The sequence below is a fragment of the Accipiter gentilis genome, chromosome 32 (genome assembly GCF_929443795.1).
Source record: "Accipiter gentilis chromosome 32, bAccGen1.1, whole genome shotgun sequence".
Taxonomy (NCBI): Eukaryota; Metazoa; Chordata; class Aves; order Accipitriformes; family Accipitridae; genus Astur; species Astur gentilis.
The window spans coordinates 13551735-13564945 of NC_064911.1; the positions used below are offsets into that span (position 1 = coordinate 13551735).

General features: G+C 37.2%; 1 protein-coding gene across 1 annotated transcript in view; it reads left to right on the forward strand.

Moving 5' to 3' along the window:
• The window catches only part of CFAP47 (cilia and flagella associated protein 47), a 347638-nt gene that overhangs the window by 274670 nt on the left and 59757 nt on the right, over window positions 1-13211 (forward strand). Inside the window, 1 exon segment of the mRNA XM_049834739.1 lies at window positions 3368-3463. Within this exon segment, the coding sequence (XP_049690696.1) occupies window positions 3368-3463 (96 nt within the window).

Sequence of the window (13211 nt, forward strand, 5' to 3'; positions counted from 1 at the left end):
CTAGTTCAGCTGTTTCAAGTTGAATATTACTGCTCTTCTGTAAATACCACTATATAATATTTCTACTAAGAATTTATGGAAGCAACTAAACTGATATAAATAAATGATACCACTGAACTCTCCAGTGTAAACCAGACCCCACAGAGTTCACCTGTAGAAGAATTGTCCCTAAGTGTAAGTGGTTTGTTAATACCTGTAATGATTTATTTTGGTCAGAATGAATGATAGAATGGTTTGGGTTGGAAGGGACCTTAAAGATCGTCTAGTTCCAACCCCTGTGCCACGGGCCAGGACACCTTCCACTAGACCAGGTTGCTCCAAGCCCCATCCAACCTGGCCTTGAACACTTCAGGGATGGGGCAGCCACAACTTCTCTGGGCAATGTGTTCCAGTGCCTCACCACCCTCACAGTAAAGAACTTCTTCCTTACATCTAATCTAAATCTACCCTCTTTCAGTTTAAAGCCATTACCCCTCATCCTATCACTACATGCCCTTGTAAAAAGTCCCTCTCCAGCTTTCTTGTAGGCCCCCTTTAGGTACTGGAAGGCTGCTATGAGATCTCCCCCGAGCCTTCTGTTCTGCAGGCCGAACAACCCCAACTCTCTCAGTCCTCATAGGAGAGGTGCTCCAGCCCTCTGATCATCTTCGTGGCCCTCCTCTGGACTCGCTCCAACAGGTCCATGTCCTTCTTATGTTGGGCACCCCAGAGCTGAATGCAGTATTCCAGGTGGGGTCTCACGAGAGCGGAGTTGAGGGGGAGATTCACCTCCCTCGACCTGCTGGTCACGCTTCTTTTGATGCAGCCCAGGATACGGTTGGGTTTCTGGGCTGCGAGCGCACATTGCTGGCTCATGTTGAGCTTCTCATCAACCAACACCCTCAAGTCCTTCTCCGCAGGGCTCCTCTCAATCCACTCATCGCCCGGCCTGTATCTGTATTTGGGATTGCTGCGACCCATGCGCAGGACCTTGCACTTGGCCTTGTTGACCTTCATGAGGTTGGCACAGGCCCACCTCTCAAGCCTGTCCAGGTCCCTCTGGATGGAATCCCTTCCCTCCGGCACGTCAACCGCAGCACACAGCTTGGTGGTGTCAGCAAACTTGCTGAGGGTGCACTCAGTCCCACCGCCCATGTCACCGACAAAGACATGAATAATTTGATTTCATGCTTTCAGTGGGCCAGATGTATTTTGAAGCTTCAAGAAAAAAAATGCAACTGTTTTTTAGAGGCTATTCACTTCAAACTTTGAAGGGCCATGATCAAATAAAAGATTAAAGCTACAGTGGTAATTAGGAATCAGATAAGGGAGGTAAATTGGTTCCTCTCTGGAATCCAGTGTTATCTACATTATGAAAACTGATATCTGTGGCAGTGTATAAGATCGCTTTGGGTAAGAGTGTGTGCACAGTCATATTAAAATAGCTGTCTCATATTCTTGATTATTAAATCCTACCTTATTTCCAAGATAAGGTTGCACGCACAGTAGCTTGGCCATGTCTTTTTCCATACAAAGATTTCCAAATGAGGATTGCCACTTTCAAAATGTGCATTGCAAAATGTTTTCAAGCTGCTTGCTCTGACTTTATTATGTAACTGAACTAAATACTCAAAGGTAAGTCTGCTACTAACAGTTATTTTTCTTTCAGGCACAATACACTGGACATAAGTAATATTGCATATATTTGAATCAGTGTTAGAATGAAGTAAGAGAAATGTGAAAAAAAATATTATTTTTCAAATCAGTTTTGAATGTGGATAATCAGTTTAGAATAAAAATGCTAACATCACTTTGTGCTGATTTTGGCATAATTCAAACCGTAGCTACCAATTACAAAAATAATGTGCAATATATAAATGCACTTCTGAACTGATAAATGGATTTTTGAAACATCATGAAGCATAACCTAGTGCTTTTAATTTTATACAGTGAAATTATTTTTCAGAGGAAAAAAAAAAAGATTTCCAGAGTTTAGTTAGCTAGTTCTGTGAAAATTACTTTTTAGCTCACTATGTAGACAGATGTAAAGAAAAAATAAATAACAGATATTTTACACTTTGGAAAACTCTTCTAGTAGGGGAAATTTACAGCATTCAGCTTGTTTGCATCGCAGACAAAAAAAATAGAAAAGAATTCCTTCAGCATAATTAGCATTAGAGGGAAAGCTTTCACACTAAGCTAGTTTCTGCCATTGCAGTATCTGAGGTCAAGAAAGATGGAAAGATAGTTCCTTTATTGATGTATTAAAATGGGTGTGTAGGCTTTTCTTTTGCAGCCATCTTTTCATATTTAGAAATGGCCTTTCAATTCTTTAAGTATTTCCCTATAGATTGCCGATTCTGTTTCAAACCTCTAAGCTGGTTTCCAACACCTGAAACTTTGTTCTCGAGGTAAACTAATTTTGAGGCTGTTTTTGTTCTCACAAGAAGCAAGAAGATTGATATTTCCAGGGGAGCTTTTGTTTGCCTTTCTGAACATCTTCGCTCATTGTTCTGTTCCTTAAAGCTATTTTAACTTTGTTCCGTAACCCCAAATGACAGTCTTCCCCTGGCTGTTTGATGTATTCCTGTGTATCATATCTTCCTGTCAGCAGTTCATCATTCTGGGTTGCTACCCTTTATTATGACACATTATTCAGATATAGTCTATCTATTGGGCTCAGATTCTTGAAGTTAACTGCTAGATATATTTCCTACATGGCATTTCCTGCAAGTGTCAATTCTTTTAGCAAGACACCTTTGGCTGCTTGAACAGCTCCAAAACCCGTATATAAAATCAGACTTCAAACCAGTTTTTTCTATCTCAGTTTTCATTTATCCACGCCATTGACAGTAATCAGTGAAAACAATCAAAGTAATGCCTAAATCCTCTGTCTCTATGAAGTAATCTGTTAGTTGATCCAGTAACTTGTATCAAGAAAGCAGCTCTTGTCCGCAGCTGTTGCCGTACTGCTGCTCCCGTACCTGTTTCTCTCAAGCTTTCTCTTATATGTTTCATATCACCATGAGCTTTCTTGGCCATTTGATTTTTTTTTTTTAATCTAGAAAACAGTTTCTTTTGTACTCTCAGATGTTATTTAACTGAAAACATTTTAAACTTTGGGATTACTCGATGGTGTGTTATTTTATTTTTATTCTATTTAAGAAGTTCTCCATATTGTATCTATAATTTTATTTATCACAATGAAGAAAATACTGAGAGAACCATTAAGCAACAGCGGGGGGAAAAAAAGGCCCATGTGCTCCTATTGAGAACATATTTTTTAAAACCTTTGTCTATGAAGCTGTTTTATTAGGGATATTGTTCAATCAATTTTGACTTCTAAATGAATTTCCCTGAGTGATTTTTTAATTTATTTTTTTTTTAGATCAGGAGCTGTCCAGCTGTCATCTCAGTGCAGCTGTCCTATCCAAATCCACCAACAAGGAATCTGTTTTCCATCTTCTGCTTAAACAACCACGAGGTATGTAATTTCTTGAGTTCTACTGTGATTTTTTTTACAAGGTGTGATCTTTTATGGTCCCTGAAATCTAAAGTGTGTATGAAATTCGGTGTTTTGATGAGTGCAGCTCACCAGTTGATGTATTGAGTCTGGCTCCTTGTGGAAACAAGAATTAGTCCGTGTCAATGAAGTTTGTTTGTTTTACTTAAAATAAATGAGTGAGTAAGTAAGTAATAATCAGAGATGCATCCAGTAAAGTTCCTCTGAAGTATGTATTGTTCATTTTTATACAGTTATTTTTTCCTCACCCCTGCAATGATTTTCTTGGACTTTTGCAATATGTTTTCTTTCATAAATAATGTCTTACCATCAAAGTACCAATGTCATGTGTGATGTCAAAGTGATGATTATGTGTAAAAGAAAGAAGAGGGATGCAACCTGACCTCATAATAGGTGCTATAAGTATGACACAAAAAGGGTGAATGAGCCCATATAGTAATCTAGTCTTGATGTACTCCGAGGAAAGGCTTTGAGTTAAGAGATTAAATCCATATCAAAATAGTTGTATTTTAAGATTGTCAAGATGAGCAACACCTCTATAAAAAACTTTATGAAATATTAGGCAGAAAAGCATCAATTGTTAAAATTCTCAATTAAATATAAATTGAAAATCTTCTTAAAAGTTTTTTTTTAATGAGAAATTGTATGGGTTTGTAATAAGTGTAAATGAATACACTTGAAAAGTAATTTTTAAGTATATTTAAACTATTATTAATACTTATTTTCTCAATTTATCCTGCAACCAGTCACAGTTTCCTAAAACCTGAAGTACCAGGAAGGAAAAACATGTAATAGCTAAGAAATTTCTTTTAAAAAGAAAATTTTCCTAGTTTGAAGGATCAGTTAATGAGAAATGGAAGGGGTAAGAAATTCCAAAAATAAATGAGTTAAGCATTTATAACTGCTTTTACTTTTTACTGAATTAACAGAAAACAAAATAGGAAATAGACTTCATACTGATTTGGTTCTAGATAGGCTTATCTTTCTCTTCAGACTTGCCAGTCTTTTAAACTGTTTTTGGTTTTTTTCTAAGATAGTTTTTCTGTTGCAAATTACTACTTTCTGTATTTTCCTATGTTCTTCCTGATAATGTCAAATGTGACAATAGAAACTATAAACTATAAACCTGAACTATCTGGAAAGGATTAAACTATTTGGTATTTTTTTGAATTAAATTTTAGATTACATTGCTGGTTACGTCTGATCTGAGGTAGGATAGGAAAGGATTGAATTGCCTTTAGTGTTGTAATTTTACCAAAATTTATTTATGATTTGTATATTATTGCAATGGATTTATTCAATTTATCTAGTGTTATGTTAAAGCTCAGATTACCACAAAGTGAACATATTTTAATCATTATGAGTTATTCATTGAAGTATAGGAAATAGGTATATTTCTGTATTTACACAGAATATTTAAATATTTTTCTGAATAATTATTTCTATAGATTCCTTCTCAGATATACTTTCTGATTTCAAAACAGACAGATAAATTATTCATATCTTAAATTATTTACCAAAGAAAATAATTTTCCTTGCTGGTATCCCACACAAACGTATGTGTGAGCATCCATTTCACATTAATATAGATTTTCGAATAAATGATACCATTTTCCTTGAAGAAATGGTATCTATCTCAAATTAAAGACCTGAGTTAGAAAAATGAAATGAGGGTGACTTGTTTTCAATTTCATTCAAAAATTCGCCATATACTGTGATTTTCCTGAAGGTGTACTTGCCACACCTTTATTTTGTAAAGGATGTTGCAGACCCTGCTTTTCCCAGCAAGGAACGGTTTTTGTTTTCTCTCCTTGAAGCTTACTATGCCTCAAAAATATTTCTGGATGATATAGAAAGAAGAATTTAGAGGAAAAAGATGTAAGAATTGATCTGGACGTCATATCATTTTCTATATGTACATTTTACAGAGGCATATATACAAGTTGCAACTCTTGTCATGAGTTTATATATATTTTTTTTTTCACAGAAGCAGTGAGGAACTGTCCAAAACAATCTAATTCATGTAAATAAGTAGAACTGATAGAGCAATCACTTGACAGAAATATTAAAGCAGCAAAGCGATCTTTACAGATTGTACTTTCCACTACTTATTCTTTTATGTCTTAAATATTTTCATGATGTAATATTTTTTGCTCTGAAGATTCTGCAGCCTAATTTCTCCTGTTGGGAGGCCATAAGACTGGGGGTTGCATGCTTTTTTTTGCACTTGGTCTCACTCACAAGTCAGGGACAGTGGAATCACGTTAAGAATCATTTTTATGGAAAGACTCTGTACTTCTTTTTCCCTACACTTAACAGTAGATGAAGTGTGGATTAGATGCAGGTGTTACTGCTTTACCACTGTTCCCTATAACGAAGAAAGAATAATTTTGAAAACATGTTGGAACCAAATATTCTTCTTAGGAGACTTGCTGGAGTATGATTGCTAGGCCATTTTATGAGCAACATTTATACTTGTGGAAAATCTGTGCTTGCTCCTAATTACTTGTTTTTTCCTCATTGACTCTAAAAACCAAAGGGAGAAATTCAGAAATAGTGAGATAGGCTGAGAATCGTGGACTCAGTTTTTCATCGTACTTTTACAAAAAAGCCCAAATATTAGCCATGCTGTGAAATCCTTACTCATGGTAGACTATCCTTTTTTCCTGCTTCGGCTTCTCAGTAGCAGCATAAGTCTTCTGGACTACTTGGTACTGTTTCCCAGTAACACAGAGTGCATTACTTCACCTCGTCCTAATACCGAAGCTGCGATCTCATTTTGCATTCACCCTCCAGTCATTGCGTTTTACAGCTTAGCTGCTGTTCCAGATGGTCACATAGGCTGGCTGTTGTCAATGACTTGCCGTAGCATCAAACGAACAGTAAACGGGGCAGTTAGCTGAACCTAGTTTTTTAGACACCTCTCTCCACATTTCAGCACAAATTTATATTTAGGAACTTCTCTATTTTAAACTGTCATGTCACCTGTTCTGTGTTCATCTCTTTTCCCTTTTTACTGAGATCTCTATGATTAGCTGTTTAATTTTGCCTTCTAACTTTGCCGCAGTGTAAAATACACGTATTTATTAACTCTCCCAAGCACTTGGGAAAGAGAGACAAAACGTATTCTATAAATGTATACACTGTTAGGGAGACATTTTCCAAAAAGCTGCCTGCAGTATTAAACCACTTTGGCAATCGGATTTGAGATATTAAAATTCTGTGTATGCACTTTGGAAGCATGTTACTATTATAGTTTCATATTTTATTCAACAATATTTGAGAAAGCATTTTAGTGTACTTTTTATGTCATGCACAGTCCACTATGACTATGGATAATTTGACTTTTAAAATAATTTCCCCTAAGAAATGGCATAAATTTTGTTCAGGTCGTCAGGCCATTTCTCTAAAATGTTAGATTTCAGGACTTCATTGTTTAATTCTATACTTATTTGCATCTGCTTTTCTCTTTCACTAATTCTGCATGCAGAATCTGTTTTTTTCTTGTGATTGCTTTCAAAGACTGAAAAACAATGAAGCTAACATACTTGATTTTCCTGGTTGTCTGAGTTCCTAGGAAGACTCTATCTCTGTCTCTTTTATAATGCTTTCATTACCACAAAATTACTTGAAGAGCTTGAAAAAAAGAGCTGTGAGAAATAGTTCTCCATTCTAGCAGACTATTTTGAAAAGGTGTTGGAAAATATTAAGCTTTCTTTCCTCTTCCATGTTTTAGCTGCATTCTGTGACCATGGTTTTGTCACTCACAACAAACAGAAATAATTGTACACTTTATAACTTACACAACTGTCAGGAAGTAGTCAATATTCATATATATAATTGATTCTTTAGGAAAAGGACATTCAAGCAGTAAAAAGACTGAACAACCAGGTACATATGCAATACTATCCTATTTTTATCTTCATAAAGAATTATTAATAATTAAATTATCTGGAGAAGGACACACACACACTGAGATCTCATTCTAAACCAAACTGAAATATGTCAGGATAAATAGGAGATTCACTTACAAAAAAAAAGTTTTCCTTCTTTTCAGGGTTTTAGATTCAATATTTCCTTCTTTTTGGCACACATTTTCACAGGAAAGCTGAAGGAATTAAAGTTCCATTGAAATACTGGAGAATTCAGGTGCCAGATTTCCTTTGAACTTCCTTAGTCTAAGTATTTTCCTATTTTTAGGAATTTATCTATTCAGGTCTTCCTTCTTTGTGATGAACTTTTGCTACTTTTCTTTAGGTTTTATCTTCGTTCATTAATGTTACTGCCTTCCCTGAATTTTTACCTTTGGAAACTATCAAGTTTCACTTTTCTGAGCAAAACTCTTCAACAGATGAATAGTTCATTCACATGAATAGTTTGTAAGCTGTGGTACGTTAATTACTTGTGCTACACAAGATTCATTCAGGAACTATACAGCCTAGTATCAAGTCAAAAGCTGCCTCTGTCAATGAGAGTGGCCTCTAATGCCCATGGTGCAGATGCTAGCATATGGAAAAACAAAGTTCATGATTCTTGATTTAGATTTTCTCGGACATCTTCTAGATAGTGTAAATAACTTCTAGTCTGGGTTTATTTGTGAGGAAGATTTTAAACTTGAATGTAGAGAGATTACTTTCTTATTGTATAGTCGCCACAATAAATAATACTGAATTTGAGCAGCTAATTTAGGAAAACAATTTGAAAATTATGTAAAACTAGGTAGAGCAGGTTGAATTGAACCTGGGCTGCACTGAAACAGGGTTGAGGTTGGCGGATTGAGTTTTCTCTTTCCCTGCTGACCCTTTTTCTGATCAAATAGCTCTGTGACACATGGGTGTGTTAACTGTTTCAAGACTGACTACCATTTATACAGAAGGCTTTGCAGGTAGGTGTCAGACATCTCTCTGACTCTTCATATCTAGGACCACGGACTGGTAGGTTGGTCATAGATGGAGAAGCAATGAGGTCAGAAAGGAATGAAGGCAAGGAGCAGGCAGGCGGTCTTCTGAAGTCAACCATCAGTGGGTCCCACTGGTGCCGTTCCCCACGCTGTGGGTACGGTGAGTTCACAGGACTGCAACTCATCTTTTCTTTCTACTCTACTGTCTTCTGTTTTTTTGGGGAAAGGGCAGTTTAGTAGATCAGGTTTTGCTTACTAGTGTCCCCATTTTCTACCCTGCTGCTTCTTCTGTTCGTGCTCCTAAGTTGCTGTTAGGGCTGCCTTCCTGGGAGGGGTCCAGGATTAACTCCTGGATCAATTCAGTGCACAAAGGCAGGTTTAGCTCCGGTTCTGCTATGTTACTATGAATACAGGACAGTGGCTGGCTGATCACAGACTGCATCTAAAGGGAGAGTTCCTGGTTGTTGGTTACCTAGTAGAAAAATTTATGGGCCACGTGTCCTCAGCACCAGTCTGTCAGAGAAAAGTTTACTGACAGGCCGTACCCCATTGCAGACTGGTGGGTTGTCCCTGACTGATGGAGGTCCCATAGAGTTGGTGGTCTGGCAACCGGGAGCTTCATGAGAAAATTGTGATACCATCTTCACTGGAATTGTCCTTTGAGTGAGAGACCTACCTGTCCTCCACCTTGGGGTCATGAGATTCCTTCCTCACTGGATCACTTTTGGGGTGGGCATCTTTTGCTGTGCGCAAAGAGACTTTGCGAGCAGGATTTGTGCAATTTTAGAATACAGAGCTTTGTTTTATTGGCTAATAGATGCACTAGATAACTAGGACTAACACGCTGCTAGGCTAGGTATTAATATGGTCAGTATTCCCAGTGAGACACGGGATGTATCTTTGCTGCTCAGGTTGTCATCAGTCATTTGGGGATGGCTCAGCCTCCACTGTTTCTTGGAATGGGTTGATCCATGATGTTGCTGAGTTGCCACCTTCTGATTCTTTGCTTTCTTTTCATAGATTTTTTTATACCGTTTCATTTCAGTAGTTTCATACCGTGTCCTTGAGCTGCTACTACCATTCTGTCTATGTTTTTATCTTTCTTATCTTGCAAGGATTAGGTATTTTCTCACACCTTGCCAATTTTCCCAGTAAAATCAATCCAAATTTGTGGTGATGTGCTGCGCTGCACCTAATTAGGCTTTGCATCACAGGCAGGTGAACTGCTACTCTGAAGATTACATATGCTTTTGAAGAAATTATTGTTTATGCTCACTACAAAATAGCTTTCTTGAACACAGTGTATGCAAGACAGAATGGCTTTCCTTCTTGGCCATCTTTGGACACCTTTGGCCTATCTATATGACTGTTGCCTTGTTTAATCCTTGAGCTAGCATCTTCCCTTGTTCTGTTATCTCTGAAGCGCCATCATGGCACTCAGAAGCTCGTACAGATGCAATTTGCTTTGTGAAGTTTCCAGCAGAAGGGAAGGCATTGGACCCCTTTCCTACTCCATGTACACGGCAGTTTCCTGATTGCTGATTCCCACTGGCTTACCTCTCTCGACCGGGTGAAACCGTTATAAAAAAGCAGTGTTCTCACATTATAGCTGACAGAGAAGCATGCTTTTTTAAGGAGGGCGTCAGTACTGGGACGTGACATGGCAACAGGAATGATGCAGTCTAAGCCATATTTATCTCCAGAGAGATATGATGCTGATGAAGTCAATACATTCCGGCTGGTGGCATTCTTGAGTGCAGGTTGTCTCTACTATCAGCATGGGAAACCATGGAGAGGTCTCTAAAGCCACAGCACATCTAAGACTTTCCTCACGCGGAGAAAATCGGTGATTAGTAGGGACATTTTTGTGTCATGTTTTAAGGCATTCCTGCAAACTGACCGTGTGAATGAATAGTTGGGGAATCTGTCCTCAAAAATTCTTATAGGAAAGCCTAGTTACAGGTAGTGGGAATTCTAGTGTTAATGAGTGATATGCTTTTCAGCACTGAGACGGGGGTGCTTGGCGTATTGGTACGTCAAAACATGAAATATTCTAATACAATGAACAATAAAACTTGAAGATTTTTCTTTGTACTTTTCTGGAATGTCTTCAGGCCGTATTTTATATGTATTTATAGGGCCTGTTATATACACTCTTTTCTCCTTTGAGTTTTACTATCTTTTTAAATTATATGGTGTGGACATATCTTTATGTGTTTTTGCAAATGCAGGCAACTGTTTTAGCGAAATAACTTAAAGTTAATGAAGTGAAAGGCAGCACTGTAAGAATAAGCAGAAAGTCTCTGTTACTGTTCTTTTAAAAACAATCCCTTGAATTGAAGGAGTAGAACAGTACATTCCCTTGACTATGTAAGGAAATGGCTTATCTACTTCAGCATTCTCTCCTGATGTTGCAAAAGGAGACACAGGAAAAAAGATACTCAGGATGCAAATAAAAGAAGGGAAGACCTCAGAAGCCCATCTTTTGCATAGTCCCATGCAAATCCACATAAGACTTCCCATGTGAATTTATCATGGAAAACAGATTTTCAAGCTATAATTGCCTCACAGATTTAAGCTAGGCCATGCAGTACGTTTCCTCAGAATCTCACAATTTGTTACTGAACATCCAGAGTATAGCACTTCAGAGCATTTAAACTATGCAAATCAGCCTCAAGGGAGGCTGTTATTTCACATTATCTTAGCCTATTTCTCTATTTAGAAATATCTGCTGTGTTTTAGAACTTAACAAGAAATTATCTCCTTCAATTTCAATAGAGCTAGAAAATGAAAAGATGATTAATTCTGACTTAGAATAGCATATTGCTGCTAATCTATTTGATAACAGCTGTGGATGGACAAGATGGAGCCAGAATGTGTCCTTGAATAAGACAGAACTACTTACCTCCTCCCCACCACTTTTCCTGGTTCTTGCTTCTAGTCTTCACCTGCTTAGGTAATAAACCCAATGAAAACTCCAGAGACAGAGATTTGTTTCATCCTATAAATTAATCAGTAAATCTATGTCTAGCTCTAAATTAGCAATAAAAAATTATCTGCACTAATCTTTTGTTTCCAGCTGCAGATGCACAGTGGGGAAATTACCAGCAGCATCAAACAGTTGTTTCTTGAGCAGAACTGAAGAAGCTCGATTTTCTAGACTTCTCTCTTATATCCGTTTTTCCTGTCCTCAGCTCTTGGAATAATCACAGCATGTCTCTGTCTTCCATTAATTCATTTGTGCAAGACCCTTTTACGTCCATGCTCCACCCCCAATATACACTAAAGACTAAGTTTCCCCCTTCCCTAAAGTAGCTAGTAATTTCCCAACTGAGAACTACAACTGTTAAGTCTGCTGTAGCTTTTCTTCCTTTGTGTTTCTAAGTTGACTTTCCGTGTCTATCCAGCTGTTAAGTTCCACAAACCGTTGAAGAAATGTTGGAGGTCTATGTCTAACTTCGCTGAAAGTGGACAGAACACCAAAAAAGAAATAAGCAAGCCCCCCCCCCCCCTCCCCCCGCCACCTTACTGGTATTGATATTAATAGCAAATTGTATGGAAAAAAAGAAACAATTACACGGATCTTTTTTCCTAAAGAAGAGGCTGCAAACAATTATAGAGTTCTTGAAAACATTACCTTAACATACTGTATTTTTAAATGAGGAGATATGTGTAGGAAAGAAATTGAACCTTTTGCGTAAGAACTTTTGGAGATGGAAGATCATGATAAAATTTGATGTTTTTCACAAGATGGTCTGAGGGGTTGAGGGGAAGAAGAGCTAGCTGGTTTGAAGTTTAATGTCTTTTTTGTTTTAATTACTATATTCTGTCCTGGAGAGAAAAGACAATTTAAACTAATCTTATTAAGTAACTGTCTGGGGCAAAGATTTTATTTTAAAGCATAAATGCTGGAAGGCAGTATTGAAACTGAGCTTTCAACCTTGAATTTTTATGCCTTAAGAGTGCTTGATAATTACACTGTTGAATTAATGTTCATTTTTTTTTCTTACACTGAGTTTTTCTATAACTTTTTTGTAAGATGTTTTCATTGTTTTTTTTTTTTTTTTTTTTTTTTCTTTTGGTCAATGAAGAATGGGTCTCAAATAGAAGACAAAAGCAAAGGGAAAGTAAAATTCTATATATAGTATGCATTCAGTAGCTAAATGACAATTTTTACCCATGGTGGTAACAGAATTCTTCCCAATACAGTGGCTCATGCTTTAAAGTCAGTGAACCCTTAAGATTTTTCTTAATCAGAATTTGATTTAGCTGACCTGCAGGAGCACTGTGTACTTCAGCTTCATTTTAAAAGTTTTATTTCCCAAGTGTTAAGCTTTTTATATATCTATTTCAGTATGATGATCCCTGCTCTGACCCTTTTTTTTCCCTCATCCAAAGTAACATCAGATGTTCTTAGACGTCCAGGCTCCAGTGCCAATGTGAGGAGTCACTGGGCACAGGTATTTAGAAGACAACTGTAAGACCTTTTTGCAAACCCTTGGTACTCTGTGTAACTGCGGTATTGAGGGACTGTGAATAGCAGGGATGCGCCTGGACTGTCTTTTGGAATTTAGTGTAATGTAGCACAGACCGTGGTATGTTACACAGGAGCATCTCTTTTTTATCTTGTATTTGTGTAAAACCCAATCACACAAGTCAAACTTATACAATGAAATCATTCCATACTTATCCTGCCAAGTAATTAACCTTGCTTCTACATGTTTTCCAGAGCTCTATGAATTCTTTTGTCTACCTTCTCATAGTTCTACAACCCTTCAACAGATATATATTTCTGTTGCTTTCTAAGAA